Here is a 26,103-nt window from a genome sequence, read left to right as displayed (position 1 = left end):
TAAAGGTCAGATGGTCTTTCTAATTGTTATTTCTCATTTTTAATGGTTCGCTTTTTTAAATGTTCTTGTTAGTTGTATTTACCTGAAGTTTTTAGAGTTAAATGATCAGCTCTTATTTGCAAAGGTAATGAATGCACTTGATTTCTTGGGGTATTTTTTATGGATGGATCAGCACAAATGTGCAAAGTAAGCAGGGTTTTGCAGAGAAAAGATGAGGTCAGTTACTCTGCAAAGTTCTGTTCACTGCACACTTTCAATTATCAATTCAATTTCAAGCATTGGTGGAGAAAGTGGTGTGTGTAGATTTGTGGCATTTTTTTCTTGGTGTGTTTTTGCTTGTTTTTTTTTTTTAATTATTTGGCAGCTCAGAAGGCTGCTTTATAGCTGTTGACCTTCAAATGCAACTTAGGTGGTTTTTTAGTTAATTTTTTTCATACTGGCAGACCTAGGGTTACTGTTATAATTTGCAAGTCAATAGGAATACTTTCTGCTTCATTACAAATAATTAAACTATAAAAGTTGAGCTTTCTCCTCAATTTGTGTTTGTACCACCCCACTGGCTTTGGGAATTACCCATTTTTCTTCCACTTGCCAAGAAAGTTATCTCTGACTTCACAATTTTCTTCTAAACTTCATGTGCCAGTAAAATAAAGGTTGTAGAGAACACAAGGTGCAAGGCACTTATGCAGTAGAGTTCAATTATGCAATTTTGTAGTTTTGGCAAAGGAAGCAACTTCATTTTCTTGCAGCTGCTGCTCAACTTTCATTCCTGACAGCTGTATTATTTTGAATTTACTGAAGTGATTCTTCATTTTTCCATGCAGTATGTTTCGACAAGGAATGCATGACTTGAAAGTCTGGCCCAATGTAGAAGCTGATGGCTCTGAGCCCACCAAAACTCCTGGGAGAACCAGCAGTACAGTCTCTGAAGATCAAATGAGCCGCTTGGCAAAGGTAATGGAATAACAAGTAGCCTTTAAAATGTATGTGACAAGCATGCACTTCACTGGAGAGAAATGAAGACAGCTTCCAGTGCTGTTTTCTCACGTGATAGCTCTCTTCCTTTGGTTATTTAGGTGTTTCACAGGATTTATATAAAGGAGTAAAGCAGATCATATTTAATTGCTTCTGAAGTGTTTTTTTTTAAAAACCTTCCATTACACATAGCATTCTGTTGGAACAACTTAAGAGCTAAATTTTTTGTAAAGAATGGAAACATGAATATGCCTTGAAGATGCTTAAAGCCAAAATTCTATCAGGTTTAATAGGAGCCTCTCTTAACAGTGACTTGTGAGGACAGTCAGGTTTCTTTCAGAAGGCATCCATTATCTTTGAGACTGTCTGGCGTAGTGTTCAGAAGTGTGTGTCATACCTGTACATTAGAAAGAACTTGAATAGAACTGCAGAAATTAACCAAAGTTTCTTTAATTTAAGCTCACAAATATGTACATTAGTATTTTTGCTTGCAAGTTTTTGATGGCAGAGTATATTCTTGCCATCAAAACTACTGCAATTGGTCAGAGCGTGTTAGTTACTGGGCTATTTTACTAGATAATTTCTGACTATTCAGGTAAGCTTACCCCAAGCTTTCCAAACTGCTCAGTATGCTTATTCAGTGAGCTTTCTTCTTAATCTTGGTCTCCCAGGTTTTATGCAGACTTTTGTGGGACTCCCAATGAAAGATAGAACCATTTTCTCATCTAGAGATTATGGCAATGATAAACTAACTTTCATTTAACTTTCATTTCATTAACTTTCATTCTCTATTTTATTAGTATAGTTTGCACTGAATTTATAATGGAAAGCTCATTAAAGCCAGTGGTGCCCCATTTCTTAATCATAGTAGAATAAAAGCCCTCAGCCTCAGGAATCTGTAGAGAGGCACTAAATACCAAGTCTTATTTCCAGTTCATCACACGGTTATATACTGGATGCCGTGGGTTTCTGAGAGAGGCTTTGAGAGTGTAGGCCATGCCTTTCATGTTAGTTCTGTTGTGCAGATATTACCATTCACTCTCTCTAGCTCAAAAAGCACAAATAAAGTAGCGTACTTCCGTCTTAAATAGCTCATTCTGTTTTAGCCTGTTGTTTTGGCATTTGGAAAATGATGGCCCACAGCCTCTGAGGAATAGGAGGGAATTCTTCACATCCTATATGACAGTTGTAGTTAATGGCTAATAGAAAGCTAATAACATCACTGCCCCCATTCTTTTCTTCTGAAAGCTGTTTTGGGCATGCTAATTTCTGAAAGAGGAGTGTTTTCACAGATATTTTGTTGTATTCCTTTTCATAAAACCATTTTTCCATCAGGTGCTAGGGAAATTAGAGTTTCTGGGTAGTGTGTCTATGGGAGCTTTCATTTGCATAGCTGTTTACGTAGCAGAGGAGGTTCTTGTGATGTGTCACTCCTAAATAGCCATTGTTCAAACATACTCAGCTTCAGTTCTTCTGTAACTTATTCATCAGTTTCTGAATGCCTTCTCATGCTACTCTGTGTGAAGGTATATTTAAATACAGGTAAAAGGACTAAGACTTAGGTACATACATGACAAGTTTGTGTGGGCTTTGTTGTTCTTGGTTTGGTTTTTTTTTTTTTTCTGTTTATTGAACAGACTTGTCCAGTATTGTGCTATTGATTGATATCTGGTACCAGAGCCCAAACTAGAATCTTCCAGATAACGGCTAACTTTGGAGAAGACCTTATGAAGGATCTTTTCTCCACCTAGATGATAGCTTCTTTCTTGACATGCTTCTGAGTTTGTCTGTATGTGTTTTTTATTGTCACATGGAATTTGTATAAAACCAGTGACTAGGTGGTCAAGGAGTTTTACCTTACTTTAAATAATAGATACTGTGGCAAGTCTCCCCTTTCATGTTGAGGTGCCATATGGTTGTACTCTCACAAAACACATTAATGTTACTAGTAAAACTGCTACTGATGAAAAAAACCATGGCGTTGCATTCTGGAGGCATTGTGAATGCAGATTTTTTGTGTACTAAGGAATATTAATGGGAAGAGTATTTTAGCATTCACAAACATGAATGACATAAAGAGGTTTCTCCCATGAGTGGTGTGTTAATTTATTCTACTTAAACTTAAAATACTCTTAAGTTCTTTTTGATCCATTCATTTCCTTCACACCTTCTTCTGGCTGAATGAAATTAGATAATAATGTTGAGATACTATCTAAAGGGATGCATCTTACTTAGTACCAAATGATGAATGCTTCTTTCCCTGAAGGGGATACTAGCTTCTCTCTTATTTTAAACTGTAAATATTAATTAAAGACAACAGTTCTTCATGTGTATCTATATGCTCACAGATCTTCCAGGTCTTGTATGCAGACCTAATTAATTGCTGTATTACAACTTTTTTCCTCTATAAGGAAGGTTTAAAGGTTTAAAATATTAATAATTTTCTTCTGAAACACACAAACTAACTTTCATTTTCTTTGTTCTCTAGTGCAATGAACAAGAAAATGAACTAAGAATTTGTAAACAAGTTTTCTTCTCTGAGACTTTGATTACAGAAACTTTAGCCCAATGTACTTGTGCTTGTAAGACATCAGTTTAGTGAGGATTTGAGAGAGAATAATGAAACAGTAAAATTGGTGCAAAATCTTCACTTCTCTATCTTCTTAGTGACTTTTATTTTTAGTGTACCTCTAGTGTTGAGCTCTGGAAGGTCTAGTGCATATATCTGACAGATTTTGCAACCTGGACATCTCCCCATGTGTCCCAGGTCTTAAATCTTCTGTGTTGTTTTTCTGTACTAATACCATCTCCAGTTCCATGTCAAAGCAGCAGGCTGTTGTGTTCTCCTGCATCCAGTGCCTTCCTTCCTGCTGTCCTAGGTCTCTGTATTGCCTGTCCCTTAGGGCAAGAAGTGACAGTCGGTGCCATTGTATGGCCTGTTCACATCCAGATGCTCATGGGTGGGCTGGCTGACCACAGAGCAAAGTTAATGAAATAAAGGGAATATTCTTCCCCTAATAAGAATAATTTTGAGGGGTCTCTTTGCTAGCCATTTTCTAGACAGATCCTAATTTTTTTGAGAGATGAAGGAACTTCACGTCTTCTAGTCCCTTTGCATCTCTTGCATTCTGCAATAATCACTGAATTTTTTGAAGAACACTTGTTATTTCTTAGCAGCCGAAAAGGCGATCTTCATATTTGTATGGTCTTCTGCTGGATGTTTCATTAAAAAATTGTGTTGGTGTATCTAAAACTACCAGTAGTATGCTCTCATCTTGTCTTCCATTCTTAATGAGTCCTTTAAACAATTTTCTTGCTATTGCTACAGCAGTTTGTAAACATAGTAATAAAACTTGAGCTAGTTATCAGATGACTAAAGGACAGAGCAAACTGTCTGTGACTTGCTCTAAGATCTTCAGTTGACCCAGTTATAGTCCCAGTATGGAAACAGCCTTTCCTGTTCAGGAAAGGCTGACACGGCCAGAATTATTCAGTATGGATAGTTTATGAAATACTTTATTTTTGTTCGGCTTGGTGAGTTTTACTATATGAAACAGAAATACAAAAAATGGTATGTCTTTTTTACATGACTTTAGTTAAGCAACAAGTTCCTGTTTTTCCTGTGTTAAAAATGCAAAGGTGATGTGCTTGGATAATTATAATGGTCTTCAGGGATTGGTATTTTAGATAGTAGGCTTATTTTTATGGCATGGTTTGGCTGTTTACAAGGTGTGTACTATGTCACTATGTGTATGCTATACAAGGTGAATACAGTTTTTTCATTTCCTTTATTTTTTTTGTCTGATTTCATATTAGTATCTCTGTTATAACTTTGGTGTTCTTTTTCTTGCTCTGAGCAATTTAAATGTTATCATTGTGGTTTTCTAATACAGCTCACCAAGTCTCATCGGCAAGGTCACATGGTGAAAGTGGATTGGCTGGACAGACTCACCTTTAGAGAAATAGAAATGATCAATGAGGTAAGTAATTGTAGGGTCAGGTTTGGAATTTTGAGGCGTTTTATCATGCTAATATGAATCTTCACTTCTTTAGGAGACTTAGCTCTTAACTGCTTGGTTTTATTTCCTTTAACTGCCAGTGCAAATGGTAAAGGAAAAAGTAATTCTTTGTGCTGCTGTGCCTACTCTAAAGTTGATTTAACTTTAGCAGTAATGAGAATCACAGAATAGATTGGTTTGGAAGGGACCTTTAAAGGCCATCTATTCCAGCCCCTCTGCAATGAGCAGGGACATCTTCAATTGGATCTGGATTCTCTAGGCCCTGTCCAGGCTGATCTTGAATGTTTTTGGGGATGAGGTTTCTACCATCTCTCTGAACAACCTGTGCCAGGGCCTCAGCACTCTCACAGGAGTCTTCTCACTCCATGTCCTTGTCTAAAGTCCCTCTCCAGCTCTCCCTGCAGGTCTCCTTTAGGCACTGGAAGGGCCTCTAAAGACCCTGGAGCCTCCTCTTCTCCAGGCTGAAGAACCCCAGTTCTCCCAGCCTGTCCCAAAAGCAAAGGTACTCCAGCCCTTGGGGCATCTTAGTAGCCTCCTGGACTCCCTCCATCAGGTCCACATCTTTTTTGTCTTGAGGTGGATGCAGCTCTGCAGGTGGGGTCTCAGTGCGCAGAGAGGCAGAGTGCCCTCCCGTGATCTGCTGCCCACCCTGCTGAGGAGCAGCTCAGCACAGAGGTGGTTTTGGGGCAGCCAGTGCACATGGCCAGCTTATGTCCAGCACTTTATCCATCACAGTACACTGTGTCTTAGCTGTCTTAGCTGTTTTCAGCTTCAGGTGAACTTGATCACAGAAGACAGGCTTTATTAATAATTTGGAACAGCTTGGAACAAACACTGTTAGGCATGACTAGCTTAGCTCTAGGATTTTAGGTTGTGATGGGGAGCTTTTTAGACATTTGACCTGTTCCTTGGCTTCCGACCTGTTCAACTTTATTTTTTTAACTTTGGATGCAGAAAAAAGACATTTGTAGTTTTGAATGAATATTTTTAAAAAATAAAATAATCTGGTAGTTTAATTCCTAAATGAGATTATAACCCTCATTGATCAAAATCAGCTCAAACTGTTTAATTTATTATACTCGTCTTGTACCAAAGAACTCTTTTGTTTCCCCTTGCTCTGAGATTTTTGTTGTCTTTTTGGTAACTGGAGCTTTGGAAGTCAGATTCTTTTTTTAACTAAAATCTGTGGTTTTATAAGCCTCTATACATATTTCAATGTTTTTTAGAAATTAGACTATCATCTTTTTTATCCCATTTTTTTCCTTTAGTTTTTTCTTCTTTACTGACAGTAAAAGTACAGTGAAATACAAGTTTTTAGACCTGTCCTTTAAACACTTTGTCTATCGTGGAAAGTCAAGCCATTATGAATGCATTAAATGAACTGAAATTACTCATTGTTAAACTTCTTTCTTGTTTCTCACCCAGATTTTAAAGTTCTAGGCACTTTCTCTAGGTAAAGCATTTAAAAAATGCACATATGAGCAAATCTTCCACTGAAGATGAATAAGCTGCAAATCTAATCTTGTAGTCCAAGCTTATTCTGTCTCTTTTATGGTGTTGGTTTAAAAAAATGATTTTTTTTTAATATCTTCTCGTTTTTTCTTTGATGTGCATAATTATAAGTAATGATTTAGACAAAAAAAGCAAGCAGCAACTACCCACTGGTCATCTGATTATTCTGCCTTGCATTTTTTTATACCTTTAGCCCACATCTGGAAGCTGCTGATGAAAACAGGTTTTCATCTGTTAAGTGTGAATATGTGTCATGAAGTGGGAATGTCAAGTAGGAAGAATGTCAGTAAGGAGGTGATATGGTCTCAAGTAGTTCTATGAAATGATTAACTAAATAATTGCTGCAACAGCTGATAACCTAATTAATCAGTTACAGCACAAAGGAAGTAGGGTAATTGCTGTACTGAGAATGCTGAAGATTGATGCCCTGCAAAAAATGATATACATCTGTGGTGGCTCTTTCCTCAGAGGGAAAAACGAAGCTCCAATTTTATGTACCTGATGATTGAATTCCGTTGTGTCAAGTGTGATGATAAAGAATATGGAATAGTTTACTACGAAAAGGTATGTGCCCTGCAGGCTTTATGGTTGTCTTTAAAAAGCAGCATATGCACCTAAAATGAATGGGTTTTTCTGCTGAGATGAAATATTCTGCTGCAGTAGAGCAGCAGACAGCTGTCAGTGGCAACTGTTTATGTACATACAAATCAAATAGTATAGATGCAACATGATTGCGGATGTCAGTCATTTGTGTAATAGAGTTCAAGATTACAGAACTTAACAAGTGTGAGTGATTAAAAACTTTCTGATTTATAGTTCCTTCAGTCATCCCGCAGTACTTTCCGAGTAGCTGTATGTAAAATTATGACTTAGATCCAGAGGATATATACCTGTATTGAGTGGTAACTTTAAAGAAGATGAGTTATTAAAATTTTGCACAGGAGCTCTGCTGGTAAACATTTTCTGTAAAATGAACAAATATAGAAGTTTAGTCTTCAGTACTGAAAATGCTGTGGAGTAATTAAGTAAAAGACTTCTAGATTGGAATGTCTTGCATATTTCCATACTGTTTATGAAACAGATCTGCAGAGTATTCTGCCTTCAGTATTTTTCTAAAGTCAAAATTTAATGGGATGAAGCATTGAGCTTATAAGTGAGCTTATCAGACATCAGTGTGGTATTGGAAGGCATTATCACTCTATGTATTGTGGAAAGACCCACTGAGATGGAAAAAGCAGTGTATCTACAATCTGGTTTCAAATAAAATTGTCTCTTAGATTTTTCATCATGTTTCGATTCTTAAGAAGTCAGAAAGTCACTGAATAATGCAGCTTTATTGGAAAGAGATAGAAGCTAGGAAAAAAAAACTGGAGTGCTCTTGAGACCAGAGGCACTAAGTTTAAGCAGCATTTATTCTGAGAATTTTGAAAACCTTAATTCATTACACAAAATGTTAACATAATGGAAAATGGATTATGAGTATTTTGGTGTATATGCCTATTACTGATTGGCCCAGCCTGAAAGACCTGTGATTTAACTTAAAATTCTTGAAGAAGGCAGTGAAAAATACAGTAATAAATAGCAAAATGCAGGATTAGGAAAAAAAAAAAAGAGAAAACAGGTCAGAATCTGCTTCAATTATTTGATATAGTGCAAGTTAAGACTTGGAGTTTTTTGGCTTTCAGGAGTATTTTCTGAGGGCAGTGTTTGGTTGGAGATTTTTGGTGGGTTTTGTGTTAGGGGACAGTTGATTTGATTTTCTTTTTGTGACTTTGTTTTTCTTTTACTTTAGTTTCTTGGTGAATTTTGGCAAAATGGATGAAAGTGTGTCTTATGCAGCTGTCTAGGTTAGCTGTTTAGCATTTCTTTTTAGGGACTGTAGTTGACAGTGAGACCTCTCCACACATTTCAAATCTTTTTCCCTTTAGAATAGCTTTTTTCACAGTGCTTCTGTACACTTACCCTAGAACTAGCAATTATAGAGGACTGTGCTATTGCAAAACTATCTTGTGTTACAAATCACAGTGTTACCTACAATGTGTCAGAGTTCCCCATGAACAAAATAACATTATTTACTTCTGTGGAAATGAAGGAAATACTTGTCTGGAGAGGGTAACATAATATGATACTTTGAAACTTTTTACTTTTAGCTAACAGCTAGCTCTTTACATGAGAACATGCTATACCTTTCACAGTTGCAAACATATGAGCATGTGGCATTGTGTCCTCTTGGCTCTTTTCTTTTTATAAATAACATGGTGTTCCTAAAAATGTCTTCTCTCCGTCACCTCCAGCAACCTGCCATTATAGATGAATTATTCCTGATTTACACACATGACTTCTTGTTTTTCCATCATTGTGGTTTTATAGATGTGCACGATACAAGAAAGAAGATTCAGACTCCAAGCATGCATCTTCCTTTTAACAGATGTTTCTGAAGCATATTAAAAGTGCATGGAACAGAATAACTGTGAATTGGCTGCTCTTGCAGAAATGAAGTAATTGAATGTGTAATAGTACATGTTAGAGCTGTAACTAACTGCAGTTTGAAGGATTTGTTGTTACAAAGTAGCTTTCCAACAAGTTCTTGACCCTTTTCTGACAGCAGTAGAAAATGGTGCATAAATTAATGCCTGTTTTCTCAGTTTTGTCATGCTTCCAATTACAGTGTGCAGTCTATGTATCGGGCATCGCCAATCCAGTGCACCGAGCATAATGAAAGAAGGTTCTGTTGTCACCTGCCTGTGACCGATTGTCAAAGTGGAGATTACTTGTCACAGTTTTGTTGATATATTTGTTTTCAAGTGTTTAAGAAGAACTAGCCTGTTAAACAGCGACTGATAGAATTTGGGGTTCTTTGACTCAGCATTCAATTACAATGAAGTGAAGTGGCAGTGTCTCTTTCCATGTTCTGTGTTAACTTCATTTAAATACAGTGTTCGAGATGTGAGGAATAGGGTCTGCTAGTAATGACAGCGTCACTTTTGATTCTCCATTTAGGCTGAAGTTCTGTGTAACTTACCAACATAACACCAGCATTTATCACTAATGTATTTTTATGCAGGTTTCAAGTGAAACGTGTCACATGTTTGCGCTGGTGCATCCAGTTTATTAAAAAAAGAGAAATAAATTTGATTATCAGGTATCTTTTCATGGATTTAAAGTAGAAGAAGTAGTGGTTGTCACTGGTTGTCTGTCCCTTTTTTTTTTTTTTTTTTTTTTTTTTTTTTTTTGGAGGAGATGTTGATTTCATTGGTGTTACTTTAAATGGTGTTTTGGTTAAAATAAGACAAATAGAACCTCCTTATTTATTTATGCTATGAAACTGATTTTCAGGCAAGTACAGAGGAATGTTGCTGGTTTGGAAAATTTTGCAAATTCTGTGAGCTGACTTAAATGGGCTCTAATATAAAGTCACACACTGATCTTATTGTAGTGAAATATCTTTAGAGTTCTGTAACACAGCAGTTTAAAGCAGGTCAGTGCTGTTTGGTATTGATGTTGCTTTTGTTTCCTGGTGGCACAATAGCAGGGTCATTTCAGGCTCTGCCTGTGCTAGGAAGCGTTGCAGCCAAGAGGAGCAGATTCACTGAGGAGAGACGCTGCTGAAGGCCCAGTGTTTGTACCATGTTCTTGTGCTCTGGTCTGTCTTTCATCATATCCCACGTGGTTGTTGGCAGTTAGAGGATGTCAGGGATTTCTGAGATTTCCATGATGTGAACTAAAGTTGTCTGTATGAGCATGACCAGGAAAGACACTTCAAAAGAGTACACTTGGCCAAATTCAAGTGCTAATTTAGGCACTGGTTGGGTTTAGTAAGTTTGTATGGTCAGGGTTGTGGTGCTACACATGTTGCTCTCAAGGTATAATGGAGAATTACAAAAGGATAGTTAAACAGCTGACATTGTCCACAGGACAGGTAATGTCATTCTTGAGTATTTCATTAAACAGTCCATTTCAAAACGTTTGCTCCTGACACTGTAACTTGAATGTAACTAACAATGTCCCATGAATGCTTGGAAAAACTTCATTTCATGGCAAGTTTTGGTTGAGCTTAAGGCTTTGTTTTGTTATGCAGTGAAACACTGGGAATGGTTTTCCTGGTGCTTGAACTGAATAGCTAGAGCTTGTCAGCTTCACTCTACAGCATGATCTGACTACATTCAAAGAGTTTAAAATAAACAGTAATTTTTGTGACTCTTTTGAAAGGTTCCAAAAACAGTTGCCAGCAATGAGTTTACAAATCATTCTTTTAATGTTAATCTTGAAAAAAAAACTCCTTAACCTTCATTTATAAACATTTTGACATGACACTGGAAGGCTTTGCTCTTTTTGTTTTTCTTGTTAGTTTTGTAAGTAAGCAAATTTTAGACAATAGTGCTTTTGGCATTCTCATCCTGATGAGTTTTGAACTTTTAATGTCTGCCACAGTCTTCTAATTGTGGGGTAAGTGTTCCACTTTTACCAGTCTGAAACCTTTCCTTTTTCAGTTAATATATCTGATTTTATCATTTTTTCACTGAGGGAAACATAAGAGCACTGGGTGTTACTATTGCTTATCCCCAGAGAATCCTCATGGAACCTGGATACTCTAAAGAGTTTGAATGCTTGTTAGTAGCAAGTTAGTAGCTTGTTGCTACTGAATCCCCTCCTGTGTCAAGTTTTTCATGCAAGGTTTTTGTGTGAAGGTTCTAAACAGGGTGGAGCCTTGTCACTGGGAGATTGGAATCTTTTGTTTCTATAAAGGCAAAGTCAGATTGCAGCCTTAGAGTTCAGAACTGGAAGACAAGGTATTGGTAGATACAAATTGGTCTGTCATCAGATGTGTTTATGAGAAGGATTCCTCCCACCTGCAACAATTTAATTGTTTTTTATATAATTTGACTTTATGAAGTTACTGTGACATGATCTGAGCATTCCGCCTGGTGAGATGGCAGAGGCTTATTACAATGTGAATGCTGATGTGTCACTGTGACTCCAGCCCAGTTCAGTCTGCTGTTAGTGATGCAGCATATTTTGTTACTATGGACATACTTTGATGCTATTATTTCTGTCCAGTGAGGTCAGAGCTAAGTTCATTATTTAGGCAGTATGCTTTTAGAGCAGAGGTACTGTAAGCAAATGTCATCTTTGCCTCTTCAGCATGCTTTTTTAAAAAGACTAATGAGAAAAGCAACCTGCTCATATTCTAGGACCATCATCAGCCACAGGCAGACGGTGTGTTTATTTCCCTTAACTATGAAGGATATGTGTATTCTTACTGCTTTTACTTTGACTTTTGTCAAAATTGTTACTTCAGAAATGCATAGGACACTAGTAAATGGAATTAAGTGTCTTTCTAAAGAAGCATTTTAATAATAAGAGATTTTACTGTAGCCAGCAACACAAAATTTATGTAGTAGGAAAAAAAGATGTTTCTCTTGGGAGGTTAATGGCAATTTTAAACTCATGTGTCTTGTTAGCGATGAATGATTCTCCCCCTTGAAACAACCTCTCATTTGAATGTTACTTCTGAAAAGTATAAAAGTAAAGCTATCCCAAAGGGCATATGTGAATGGAAAAGTAGGGAAAAAAAGAGGATGGGGTCAGAAAGAAACCTAAGCAAGTTACCTCAAAACTTAGTTACTGTGGGAAATGTTGGTATGTCAAAAAAATTTTATTCTGATCTCAAATTAACAGCAAAATAAATTATAACAGACTCAGTATAAATATAGCAGAGCACATATTATGCTGAGCTTGTTTTGTTCTGAGTTTGACTGTTTTATTCTGTATTTTAAATGAAATGTCTTTTCATAGCTTTTATTAATGTTAGTTACCCTTGTGTTATGAAGCAGAAAACCACATTACGGTGTGTCTAGAAGACAGAGTTGCTACTTTTGTAATGTGATGGCAGCCTTTTATTTTTTTTCCTTGTGTCTGGTTCAGACAGGAATCTTTTAGCATCTCCATTCCTTATTTAGGCAGCACACATTAGACTCTAAGCATGTAGAACGTTTGATAGACAAGGTTACATAGATCTTTCTGTTGAACTCTAAAAGTGTTGAACTTTTAGGAGACATTTTCTGCAACGTGGTGTTTTTTTCTAGAAAACTGTGTGGGTTTTGTGGAAAACTTTTGTGGGTTTTGTTTCTCTTCATTCTTCCAGAGGACACATGACAATGGTGGCAAATTTCTCCACTCACCTGTGTGGCATCATAGTAGTGAGCTGTCAAGCTGCGTCTCCTCTGGTGAACTTCCATCTGTCTTGCCAAATCATTTTTCATCTGGGAAAAAGACAAACAAGAAAAATAATCTGTTTATTATTTTATTTTTTTCACCTTAAAACTGTCAGCTGTTGAATCATTCTTCTACTGTAGTAGAGTTTGCAATGCATTAATATTGTATATTTTCTTCCTAAAACTTGAGATGTTTAATATGTCTTCAACTTTTTGTCATTCAGGATGGTGATGAGTCATCTCCAATTTTAACAAGTCCTGAAATTGTTAAGATTCCAGATCCCCAGATGTCTATGGTAAGCATGCTACATGTGGTGCTATCTGTATTACAGAGTTACTGTTGAACTTTTGATAAATGTAGATGAAAGTTTGCCATCTTAAATATTTCTAAATTCCAGTGGCAAGATACATTTAACCAGTTGAGAAATATCGGTGGGTTTGAATTTTGTAATTTTTTTTTCTATTTCTACTGCTTCTAGATTAAAATACAAGGATTGATTTAATTCTGATGTTCACCTCTTCCTTTCCATGCACAATGTGCTTGCTTCTGAGGTGTAAGAAAGCAGAGGAGGGGGATTGTTGGCAAAAGAGATCAGAGGGTGGGAAGATAAGAGGGAGATGAAGAAGAGGAATGTAGAATTTAGAGACTGGTGCAATAACTCTTGGTCACTTCCTCTGTTGAATTATTTTCTCCCTACACTCTCTTGTATGTTGTCTTTCATGTAGACAGTTCCTAAGTACAGTTCTAGAAAAGATTTCCATTATTGTGGATGCCAATTCAGTGGGACTGGTATTGGCAGCTTTGGGAACCTTAATGTAAGTGGGCTTGTACTGGCAACACTGTTTGAGCACCGTGTAATCTAACACTGCAATAGCAAGTCTGACAATGCTGGAAACTGCCTTGGCTGCTGAAAACTCATTGGCACTGTGGCTCCTATTGTGGCTCCTACTGTTGCTAACATGGTATTAACAGTGGGACCAGTTTTTGAGATGTTTTTCCTTGCATACAAAGCTTTATGCTGCAAACATCATCCTAAAGAAAATGTTTATGAAGTGTCTAGCACGTTTGAGTGCTGTCAATCATGGATGTGTTGACTGAAATGCTTACGTTTTGCAGCAATTCACCAAAAGGCAAGGTAGGGTTTGTTAATGCTGTGTCATAAACTGAAACAGACCCTCAAAACTCCCAACAACCCTCCATGTATTATTAAAGGATTTTTTTTATAAAATAAACAAACAAAAAAACCAAAAGATGCTGTACTTTCAGATTTGAATTTTCATTTTCATGCATTTTTCAAAAGACTGGTGAGTCTTCTCTAGATGGTTTTGTTTCAATAGTAATTTTCTCTGAAATTTATTATGTATAAATACTGACTTACCCTCTGCATTTAGGAGAACTTAGTAGAAAGCAAACATCACAAACTTGCTCGAAGTTTAAGAAGTGGACCTTCTGATCATGACCTGAAGCCTAATGCAACTACACGAGACCAGCTTAATGTAAGTCAGTCATACGATGGCTAAGTTCAGTTTTAGGTAGGTAGGTTGGTAGTAATATATGGTGACAGCTTAAGGAAAATAAAGTTAATTTCAGTTTATAGAAAATCATGAATGAAATGTTTCATAGTATTTAGATAGAAGAGCCCAACTCAGAAAGGAACATAAGGTGCTTGTTCTTTTTTTTTTTAACCATTTAGAGGGGTTAAGAATGTGTATTTTGTGCATGTCATGTAGGTGTGAGTGGTACACTTAAAGCAACTGTGTTTGCCTGCACTGTCAATTCAACTTGTTACTGAGAAGCATCACCATGATACCATAGCTTTGTGTTGTTGGAAAGCTTTTTTTTTCCCCTAGCTATTTTTGTGTTGTCATTGTTGTGCTTTCTCACAGTATACTTTGTTAACTTGTTAATTATGCCTGTTCATGTTCTTAAACTCACTTTCTGACTGTGTATCAAATAGATCATAGTGAGTTATCCACCAACAAAGCAACTAACGTATGAGGAACAGGATTTGGTGTGGAAATTCAGATATTACCTTACTCATCAGGAGAAGGTGAGTTGAGTTGTTAAATGGTTTGGGCTGGAAGGGACCTTGTCACTTATATCAGTAAGCTTTTCCAGGTCTGTGCTTATGTAAATATAATCTGAATCTGGTTCTACCTTTGTGTAAGACATTAATTTTTGAAATAATTTCCTTTGGCTAGCTTTCTACTGATGAATTGTCCAATCTCCTATTTAGGCCTTGACAAAGTTCCTGAAGTGTGTCAACTGGGATCTACCACAGGAGGCAAAGCAAGCACTAGAGCTGCTGGGCAAATGGAAGCCCATGGATGTGGAAGACTCTCTGGAGCTTCTGTCATCTCACTTCACCAACCCAACGGTTCGGCGCTATGCTGTTGCCAGGCTTCAGCAGGCTGATGATGAGGTATTCACTGGTCTGTTGGTACATGGAAAAGTTAGCTGGTCTCAGGATTTTTGATCTAATTGAGTCCTTGAAATGTTTGCTACTTTTTACGACATTTTAGTGAATATTGGTAAAGGAAAGCAGAAGATGATTCACTGTGTTGCTATTTATTGTAAGGTTTTTGGGGAGCAGTCTTTGCATTATTAAGTGTCACACATTGATAATTGCCTTAGTATGAACTGCCAGTAGTAGCTGGTTTTGTTAAACAAGGTAAAACAGCAGTACACTCTCACCAAAAACCAGTAATAAATTTTGAGTGTTAACCTGCAGAAGTGCTCTGAACTTAAATAGTCAATGGAAGGATTTTCAGCAGATTCATCAGGTGAATTCAGTATATAATCATACTCTTTTGCTAAAGAAAATGAGTAGGAGATTATCGGTGGAAATGAGGTCTTTGTAATTGTATACTGATTAGAATGTGATGAGCTGTGATTATGAATTGAGCCCACTTAAAAGAATCTAATATGTTAAATATCAGTGATTTATATATTTTATTTTGACAGTTTAAAAAAAAACAAACCCAGGTTTGAATGTATTACCATAACTCTTGAATCTTTAGCAATCAATAGAATTTGAAATAGGGAGCATAAATATATAATATTTTTTCAAGCCTACTTCAATAGCCTAGATTATACTGCTTTGACATTAAAAATACACCTTTTACAAAGTACTGGAACGTAAGTAAACAGAAGAACAGTAAAGGCAACAAATTGATTTTAAACAGAAAATGGTTAAAAATCTGTTCTTTAATCTAAAAGAGATTAGATATATGTTTTTTCTCTTAGATCCCCAGCTACACAAATGTTGCGAACAGGCTTAGAAAGAAAATTTAAAGTAACAAAAAGGAGGCAGGTTAATTAAAAAGGTAAGCCTGTTTATTACAAAACGAACAACTGGAAGTAAAAGCCTCCGGCTAGTCTGGAGACTGTTTCAACAACTTAGTAATTGTAACCTAGGGGTGTTTCCAGTGAAACCGGCTCTGAGGAGAGACCCGGGTGTCAGACACCCAGGCCTTTTAAAGTCTCTCTCTTGTCTCCTGATTGGGGCGCTCAGGATCCGTGCTGTGACAGGTCTATTTTTCCGTTGCTGATTGGCTTATAAGTTGGAGCAGTCTTGGGCAATCATTTTGGAATTCTTGCCTCTCATTGGTTGGTCTCTCTTCCAATCTTGATTTAAGTTGTGGTTGTGTTCTATGATGTAATACTCCTGAAAGTTTCTCTGCCCCTCCACAAAGATTGGCACCCCATCTCCTCCCCGGTTCCACTCCCCTTTTATACATGAACAACAGTACTGGGTTTTAATACAACTAATCACAATTTGTTACTTGTATAACAACATTTAACTTGTATTAACAACATTTAAGTCTGTAACAACATTTAACCATTATTAATTACGTTCCCCAAAAGTTAAAATTTTATTATTGTTCATAACACAAAGGATTAAAAAAATAGTCCATAAGAGAAGAGAGAATCTCCATTCTTGATACCATAGTCCAATTTATGCTTGAATTTTCAGTTTTCTTCTTTTGAGACACAAATTGAAAGCTTTATTCTGTGGATGCTGGAAGCAATTAGGGCAGCTTAACTAACACTTAACTAACACTTGAATATTCACTAAATTAGCACTTACTGTCTTTGAGTAACAAAGAATAGTAGAATGATAATTCAGTATCTTTCGGGAGTCAAACTGCATCCAGCACCAGTGTTGCTATGGTATATTGCTTGTTTTGGGAGACTTCCCTTTCTGTGTTATTAGAGGTCACTAAATCCTAAGTTTATCTGTAAATTAGAATTTTGTAAACAGAAGGAGTTCTAGTTTGCTTTGACTGACATCCTTATTTCACTTAGATTTTTTTTCCTCCATAAGGATTTGCTGATGTACCTGCTACAGTTAGTCCAAGCATTGAAATATGAAAACTTTGATGACATAAAGAATGGCCTGGAGCCTAGCAAGAGGGACAGTCAAGGTTCCATGTCAGAAACTATGACAACATCTGCATCTAATGCTCCAGAAATAGACAGGTAAGAAGCTTAGACTTCCAGCAGAAAGGCAGAAACATGTAATTTTCTAAGCCATCAAATTGTTTCTTCTTTTTAGAGGAGCTTTGCATATTCATCATGTTATTTTATAATCTGAACATTAAAAAAACCTAAGAATAAAAGCAAACCTAACAAATCCTGAGCATACATGAGATGTGTTTCCTGATTACACATAGTTTACAGAGCAATGTTAAAGTTGTGGCCTTTGATCTTACTACACAAAAGGAAGAAAACTTCTGTAGAGCAGGAAAAACACTGCTGTTGCTTCCTTCTGTATTTGCAAAAGTTAAGATGTCTTCACGGAAGTTATATGAGGTTCCACTTCCTGCTTTCATCACAGAATATGGATCTAAAAGTCCAATCAATTTGAAATGAAAAGAAATTTAATCTTGCTTCTGTGAAAGAAGGTGTAAGGGGAGACTTGTGGAAGCATACTTCTTATACTTGCAGGAATCCAAAAGAAAGACTGAGTTAGCTAATAAAATATTAAGCAAAGTGCAAACAAACTTGGTAACCAAAGTCTTCTGTGAACATTTGTTACAGATTTCCAGTGTTTTCAGTCTTAAGCTTATAATGAGTTGTAACATGAGGGTATATTTTTTGTGTTACAGTTCTACAACTTTTCCTTGATCTTTCTACAAAACCATAAAAGTGGGTGTTGTGGGAAGGGTGGTGTATTTTGAGGCTGCAATGATACTTAGATCTTAGGAGAGCTATTTAATTACTTCCTTTCAGGTAAATTTGCCATCTGAAAACTGCCTTGCAAATAAGCGTTTGTCTACTCTGTGTAGTTCATTCCAAAGACTAGTGCTTGCAGGTGTTGTGTATTAGCAGTTTCATCTTAGAACATTTGAAAAAGCTCCTGAAATACAGATTTGTTGAATTACTATCTATGTCTGCTTATTTTGAATGGAAGATGTAATAAAATGCAAAGTTTTTTTAAGTGAATGTCCTTCACAAGCATAAACTGTATAGCTCTCTAGGCGCAGATTTTTGCTGTTTTCAGGAACTGCAGCTGTCAATGTTGCTGTTCATGCAGTTTGTTCTGAAACAGGGTTGGAATGCTACCTTCAAAGAAAGGTAGCAAAGAAACTCTTCTGGTTTTCTGAATTTATTATGCTGTGGAAGTGAAATTCATTGTGATTTCCGTGCATGCTCCCTGGCCTCTAAGCAAGAGCTTTGAATCATACCAATTACATGCTTTCCTTTGTGTAGTTCCCAGATTATGAGTCCTATTCCACCTGTTTCCTCTCCACCTCTTACTTCTAAGACAAAAGAGCTTGCAGAAAATGAAAACCTTGATGTAAGTCACACAATTTACTTTGTATTTGTTGTACTTTTCTAGTGACCTGGTATTGTTTCTTGCTTTTGTGTGTGAATATTTGGATCTTTTGGGTGAATCTTACTGAATATATAAAGTGCCCAAAGAATATAGATTTAAAGTAAATTCTAAGAAAATAGCATTTTTTTAGCTATTTTTTTTTTACAGGATGTCTCTTTATGTCCATGATCATAGTATCCAAAGCTGGGGTACTGGATATTGAAATTGAAATATTCTTCTGTAAAGGAGAAAATTATTATATGATAGCAAATGCTATCACATACTGATTAGACACTGAAAACTGCATGTATTCAAGGTGTTCTGAAACAGTCTTTTAACAGAAAACAATTATCCAAATATTTCAGTCTCTGCAATCTGTTCTTTCTGTAGCTGTATTCTTTGACATGTTATCTTTTTTGACCTAAGTAAGACACCTTGTTGATTTACTTCTGCCAAGGACTATATTCAGTTTATGCCAGAAATAGATGAGTAATAAGAATGGGATGGGAGGAAGGGAAAGATAGAAGGTAAAGACATTTTGAAGGAATCTGATTTTAATCTGATATGTGGATTAATTGGTCTTTGAACTAATGATCAATTCCCAGTTGTAAATTGTCCTATTTGAGTCTTAATACTGCATTAAAATAAGCCTCAAATTGAGCATATCAGTAAAGATACACAGATTTCTTGCTACCTGGACTATTAAACCTGAAAGAAGCAGCTAAATGCTGTATATCTTATACAAATTTGTTTTCTTGAAATGTAGAACATCTTCAAGATTGTTAGATGCTCTGGATACAAAACAGCAGGAAATCTCTTTGGAAGTTGATTGTTATGGCATTTCCAGTAAGATGCAATTGCATAGGAGGAAAGAGTAACGTATTATAAATAGAAATTACATTAAAGGTTTATTTTTGTAGACCATAATGTGCTTTTTATATGTTGGTAAATACATTACTGGAGTAGCAGACCTTTGACTTTTAGTAGTGTTGCTGTATTTAAAGGAATATTTAAATTATTGTGATTTAAATATTAGGTGAGATTGGATTCAGATTTTAGAAGATTTTTTTATATCTCTCACAGCTCTTATGCTTAAAACTTGGTGTTTTTCCTTAACTTTATCTCTCTGTCAGATGCTTAGATCTCTTTGTAATTTTTTTTCTTTTTTGCTCTTCTTAAATCCCTTCCAGCAAGACCTTTGCACTTTCTTGATATCACGGGCATGCAAAAATTCCACGTTGGCAAACTACTTGTACTGGTATGTTAGAAACTGTTTATTTATACTGTATCAACATGTAATTGAAATCAAAGCTATAATGTCCAGAAGGATGCTCATCAAAAGATGACCTGTCTTGAGAGCTTCAGAGTCTCAGTTTTTCTCAGGGTAAAGTAGTAGATTTGAAACAACATGCCTTTGAGCACAGTAATTTATAAACGGAGGCTTATAAAATGCAGTAATATGCATTACTGTTACATGAAAGAAGGTGATGTCTAGAACATTACGTACAATGTCACAAAAGGCAGCCTAACTATGTTAAAAGTTGTCATTCAAGCTATTTATGGTGTTGAGGAGGAGATTAAGTTCACCTTTGCTCTGCTTTGCTGTCTGTGTAGTTGTAATTTTTTGTGCTTACAATGTTTGACAGAGTTGGCTGGAATACTGAAGTTATACACTTAAATATCAATCAAAGGTGTATGTTAGGAAGATTCATAAAGCATTTTTTGTTATTATTGTTGTAACCTAATTTTAGTTTTATTCCATTTATGGTTATGAGCACAAACAAAATTGCAGATACATGCAATCTTAAGGGGGAACTTTAGTTGTAAATATTAGTTCATCTATACTGTAGAGAGGTAGGATTGCTTAGTTTAGGATCTTGTCTTAGGTCAATGTATTAAGAGTAAAATTAGATGTCTAAAGTAGTAATCTGCAAGCCTTCTGAACAAGCATTTGCATGTAGGAATTTTCTCATTTGAAGCAAGCTCAGATGAGTAGAGTTATAGTGGAAGTGTGAGTCTATGTGTGTATTAGTGTACAAATATCTGCATATGCACAACACACAGCTATTTACTTGCATATACTCATGTATTTTAAAAGGAGGACTTTCAGTGCCTTGTACGTAGCTAGACCAATGTCACATGATTCTCATTTGTAGCCTTTGTAGCTACATCAAAAAACTAAAAATATTAATGCAAATGATCATATTTTAGTGTGCTAAGAGCATTAACCACAGATAAGTTGTGAATTGGGAACTAAGTGTGATATGTGATGTAAGACCTAACAGACCATTTTTATAAATTTCTTGCAAGAAACCTGTAAACTATGCTGAGATATTTTATTTATAACTTTCTAAGTTTTATTGTGTAATTATTTTAAGTAGGTTGAATTTTAAGATACTTAGTTGAATGACTTAATGTACATTTGCAAGCAGTAGTTACTTCTGTTGCAGTGGCCAAAGAAAATGTTTGGCTTCATTAAAAAATACTATTAAATATAAATTATTAAAATAATTGCAGTCTTAATTGGTGTGAAACCAAGTGCTTGACCTAATCAAATATTCTTCATTAAGATGTTGGTAGCTTAACTTACTTCTATCAGCTTGCTAGAAACTGTTCTCTTACATTTCAGCAACATCTCAGACACTTCGTCTGCAGAAAGTTCAAACGTCCATAACTCTGTGAAGTTTTTGACTTATGACTTAAAAAAAATAAATTCAACAAAACAAATAAAAAAAGTCCACCAAGCCAAAAACCCTAGTCAATTTATTCTATGTTTTCTTTCCAGACATCTCAATTTCTCAGTGACAAAATACAAATGTTGCAGCCACTGTATGAGCTGACGTAGCCATAAATCCTCATGGCTACTGATCAATTGTTTGTTTCAACTATCCAGACACAGCATGCAACTAAAATAATCAATGGAAAAAGTACAATAACCCTTGAAAATTAAACCTTCTGCTCAGTCACTTGTCATTGTAAAGCTATCTTGTCCTTCAACAGTGGCCTCAGAAGTCAGTGCTACTACTTCTGTCTCCTCTTTGGACATATGGGGCACCTACCCAAGTATGAAGCATTACTCTTACTCCTTGTTTCAAGATAGCTTTGAGAAACTGTCCAGAGATTTTAACAAATGAAGATGAAAATAGCATGCTTCAATTAATTACTTTTTTTTTTACTTTATTATATTTTATTGCATGTTTTTCCTGGGTAGTACACTGACCAGCAGAAAGACGACATGTATGTAGCTTTCAATAAATAGATACTTTTTTCTTGTCAGTGCTGCAAGTAGAAATGTAGGCAAAAGCATCCAAATGACTGTTTAATATCAAAATAAATTTTCAGTGTAAGTATTACATATTGTATTATTAAGGTTTGTATCCAATTCATAGTTTAGAAATGGAAACCCTGGCATGTAGACTCTGTAGAGCTGCTGTAGGACTAATACCTTTCATTCCACCATTTCTAATGGTAAAATAGGGAGCAGGTCACGTGAGATGCTCCTTGTACTGTAGGTGCTCTTGAATAACAAGTTTGCAGCCACTAAATTATGTAGCAGGTGGTATCACAGTGGAAAACATGCTCAGTTGTACTTATAGGCTGGTGTGTTCGTACGATTTGGACTTCAGGTATGTCCTCTTTGAGTCATGATGCTTCACTGTAAGTGAAGAACCACAGACACTTTGATAGACTCTCCTGATCCAAATGGAATTGGGGACCATGCAATTTTAAGAGTTCAGCTGTTGGTTGAGCTAAAGATTTCAAAGATCATATTCATTTTTAGTTCCAAGTCTGTAATACAGGGATACTGTATTTCTCACAAATTGTGTAGTTTCAAGAGTATGGTATAACATGGGTTGTTTTTATGCTTCAGGTATGTAATAGTGGAGTGTGAAGACCAAGATACTCAGCAGAGGGACCCAAAGACTCATGAAATGTACTTAAACGTGATGAGAAGATTCAGTCAGGCTTTGCTGAAGGTAATGCCTCTGTGTAAGAAGTCCATAACGGTTTGAGATAGTCCTTCCTTAAAAAGGTTCAGGTGTCTAAGAGGATGAGTTGGAGTGTTTTGTGTATGTATGTCACATGCATTGAAATTTTATAAAAGCTTCCAGTTCTGCTTGAATTTCAAATTTGTAGTAAGCTGAAGAAACTGCCAAAAAGGAAAAGAATAAATATTGAGAGCTCTTTCTTCTCTTTTGTTGTTTGTTCCTGTTAGCAACATACTGATTCTAAAATACTCTGCCTTACACTGGGTCAAAAACCTTCTAAAAACCTTGTGTAATCAATGTGATTTATTTATTTATTTATTTATTTATTTACTTACTTACTTATTGTAAACTCTTGTCCCTGAGGTGCAAGTGGAGAAGTCTGATCTGGAACTCAGAAACAGCACTTGCTGTTCTGTGTGTCAGCAGCAGAGGGTGCTGGAGCAGCAGGGAAAAAAAAAAAAACTAGAATTGCTGAAAAAACATCTGTGAATTGGAAGTTTTTCTGTGTAGCAGATATGCAGTCTTTACAGATTTTCATGAATCTCACACTTAATATTATTTCCAGTTTTAGGGGGGTTACTTGAATCTGACTCTTGTGCTTCATAAGAATATTTCACAGTTATCCATACTAACTTATTTTGGCTGTGTGAATTGGTTTGTCATGCATGACTGTTCACCACTGAAATTGTTGAAGCAAATTGAAGTGCAGTCTTAGGTCAGATAATTGATTGCCAGCTACAGTGACTGTGATTGTGTTTTACAGAAAATACCTTTTGAATTGACGGGAAATTGATCATTATTCACTTAACCTCTTAAAAGCCCAAAGGTCTAAGAAGAAAGGAATGATTTCTAGATAAAATAGTTACAGAACGAGGAATTAATTCTGTTTCTTTTCTTTCTCTTAGGGTGATAAGTCCGTCAGAGTTATGCGCTCGCTTTTGGCAGCCCAGCAGACATTTGTAGATCGGTTGGTTCATGTAATGAAGGCAGTGCAGCGTGAAAGTGGGAATCGTAAGAAAAAGGTAACTAAAGGATTGGAAAGCCTGTCTGTAGCTTAAATTTGACAATGGGTAGGAATGCTGGCCTTTCATTAAAGTTCCTTATCACTGAGATCTGTAACAGATGTCCATCCTTCTGTAATAATTTTGTTTAACTGTGAACAAACTTGGGAAAGGTTTCGATAGTTCAAAGTTCTAAAGTGTGTTCAAAGTTTGTAGACAGAAAACAGAAGAGGCCCTTATGAGCACTTGAGGGGTGTTTCAGCCAAAGAAAGATATCAGAATAATTAAATAGTTGATGATATAATTGAACATGTTGTGGGGGATGTGGGAGAGTATCAGGTTATTGTTACATGAGTCATAGAACAGGATAGATAGTGAAAATCAGTTAGAGGCAAGGTTTCATTTGTTCCAAGAGCAACAAAACTGTTCTTCTGTAAGATATGTGTTTATCAGAACTCTGTTTTCTGTTGAGTCTTGAGGAAAAGACTTTCTATTACATGTTTCAAGAAGCTTTGTCCTTGTAAGCTAAAGTGTTTTAAGTGCACCTGACAGGCAGATCTGGGAAAGAAAGTGGAAATGGTAGAGAGATTTCTGTTTCTGTATAACCTTTTCCTTTGACAAACATCAGTATTTTTTGAAACAGATGAACATGAATTTTTCAGTGTGATGGTTTCTTTAAATGTATCGGGTATATTTATGCAGAAAAATAAAGCACTTATTAACAAAAAGTAAGGCAACTTGTTCTGTGTGTCAGTAACAAAGACTAAAAGAAGAGGAGAATTTTTCAATTTGTAAGATTCTCTTTCCTTCTTGTGCACTGGTAGTGTTCAGTTGTATATTCTTTTAAGAAATTTCTGTAAAACTAAGAAATACATGGCTTTTACTTTTAGATTGCAATCTAGCTAGCAGCAATTAAGGACTAGAACTATTAGTAACAGTTGTGGGCCTCCTTGGTGTCTGTGTCTGTTGTATTCAGCAAGGGAAAAGGCTAGGGACTTCAACATATTCAACCTTTATTATGTACAACACCAAGTGTAAAGTACTCAAAAATTGATGAGTTTTGTATTTCTGATAACTACAGATGTAGGAATGTCGAGCAAGTCTGGAAATCAGATCAGTGCAAGCTATTGGCTGTTTGGTTCCTTGGTGGTAGGAAATTCCTTGGGGGAATTGAGGGATATAAAGTTTCTAAGATGGATTTAAATCAATTTCTGAAATATAACTAACATTTAATTTTGTTATGAAAAACACATCATCATGTGCTTTGTGTGGGCAATTTAAACAAGTTTTTTTTAAGGCTATTATATCTGGAATTTAGAAGATTGCTTGACTATACTAACACTAGATGGAGTATCTCCTTTGTTATTCAAATTACTGCAAATAGAGAGTTTTTATTTTCCTGGATTATATGAGTGAAACCTTGATTATTTGTACAGATAAAGAATGGAATAAATTGAATATTTGTTAGTAATGCATCCTTTGTTTATGGACTTCATATATACCTGGTGTGTGTCTTATGTTTTGTGGGGCTTTTTCTTAAACAAATTTTCATTCTTTTAGAATGAGAGGCTTCAGGCATTGTTAGCTGATAATGAAAAGATGAATTTAGCAGATATGGAACTTATTCCACTTCCTCTGGAACCTCAGGTGAAAATTAAAGGAATAATCCCTGAAAAAGCCACACTCTTCAAGGTAAATGAGAGCTTCTGAATAGCTGAAATACAAACAAGTCTTGTGAATCCTAAGCTTAGAAACATCAGTTGAAAGATTTAAAGGGACAGACATAGTCCAGGCAAAATGCAATTGTAGCATGCTCTTTAAGTGGTTAAACAACTCCTTATTTTCTTTTGTTTTTCAATTTAATTTTTTTAATTTTAAAGCAGCTTTTATGAGAGTGATACAGATAATGAAGTTCAGAATTTCCCAGAATTTTGTTTGTGTGTTCAACAGGAGTAGTATTTTGAGATCAAAATCATGTAAATGAAAGCTGGTGTGCTGTGTCTCATTTAAATCTGTGTGTCTATTCCACTGCTTAATAAAGCTTAAGTTCATAGAGAGTGGAAAGCACTGTGCCAGTCCATATCATGTAGTTGCAGTCAGCTGACAGGTAAATACTATATCCCTATGCTTGGTAATTCCTTAAACCGAAATGTAGCTGCTGCTTGTGACCAAAAAACAGCCCATGTACCATTGAAAGGGCTGGGGTTATTTTGTTTATTTTACTGCTTGAAATATAAGTTAATTCTTGCGGTGTAATTTATTACCTGTGCTCAGTGGTGTTGGAATATTTTATAAATTTGTGTTCGATTCCTATATGTAACTGCAATCTAATTTTAGGATGACCAAAATTTGCTGTACAGGTCGGGCCTATGTCCCGGAGCCCTTTGTTTGCCAGTTAAAGAATTCATGTAGGCTGCTATGACAGCAAAGTGTTAAATCTGTCATCTCTAATAGGTCCTAGATTTATTATGCACAGTAATTTCATCAGATGCCTTGTTGATTTTGTTGTAATTTGAGTTTGCTTAAAAACAGAGATAATTTGTGCATAGCTTTCTACCAGTTTTAGCTTG

The 26,103-nt window shown here is 35.9% G+C and overlaps 1 protein-coding gene across 3 annotated transcripts in view; it reads left to right on the top strand.

Moving 5' to 3' along the window:
• PIK3C3 (phosphatidylinositol 3-kinase catalytic subunit type 3) overlaps nucleotides 1-26,103 on the top strand; it is a 67,951-nt gene that overhangs the window by 4,470 nt on the left and 37,378 nt on the right. For 2 of the 3 annotated variants that reach the window (XR_008441257.1, XM_054003231.1), the window contains exons 4-16: nucleotides 825-954; nucleotides 4,869-4,955; nucleotides 6,975-7,070; nucleotides 12,946-13,017; nucleotides 14,114-14,218; nucleotides 14,680-14,772; nucleotides 14,959-15,144; nucleotides 17,050-17,204; nucleotides 18,438-18,525; nucleotides 19,734-19,801; nucleotides 22,415-22,520; nucleotides 23,438-23,554; nucleotides 25,094-25,225. Coding sequence is in view for 2 of the 3 variants with exons in the window: in XM_054003231.1 (XP_053859206.1) it covers nucleotides 825-954; nucleotides 4,869-4,955; nucleotides 6,975-7,070; nucleotides 12,946-13,017; nucleotides 14,114-14,218; nucleotides 14,680-14,772; nucleotides 14,959-15,144; nucleotides 17,050-17,204; nucleotides 18,438-18,525; nucleotides 19,734-19,801; nucleotides 22,415-22,520; nucleotides 23,438-23,554; nucleotides 25,094-25,225 (1,435 nt within the window). In the remaining variant the exon portion in view is untranslated. The remainder of the gene's footprint in view (nucleotides 1-824; nucleotides 955-4,868; nucleotides 4,956-6,974; nucleotides 7,071-12,945; nucleotides 13,018-14,113; nucleotides 14,219-14,679; nucleotides 14,773-14,958; nucleotides 15,145-17,049; nucleotides 17,205-18,437; nucleotides 18,526-19,733; nucleotides 19,802-22,414; nucleotides 22,521-23,437; nucleotides 23,555-25,093; nucleotides 25,226-26,103) is intronic. The other variant, XM_054003232.1, reaches the window with a different exon arrangement.

Source organism: Vidua macroura, chromosome Z (genome assembly GCF_024509145.1).
Source record: "Vidua macroura isolate BioBank_ID:100142 chromosome Z, ASM2450914v1, whole genome shotgun sequence".
Lineage (NCBI taxonomy): Eukaryota > Metazoa > Chordata > Aves > Passeriformes > Viduidae > Vidua > Vidua macroura.
Note: the sequence above shows the minus strand (reverse complement) of the source record. Positions and strands in the feature narration are given on the sequence as shown.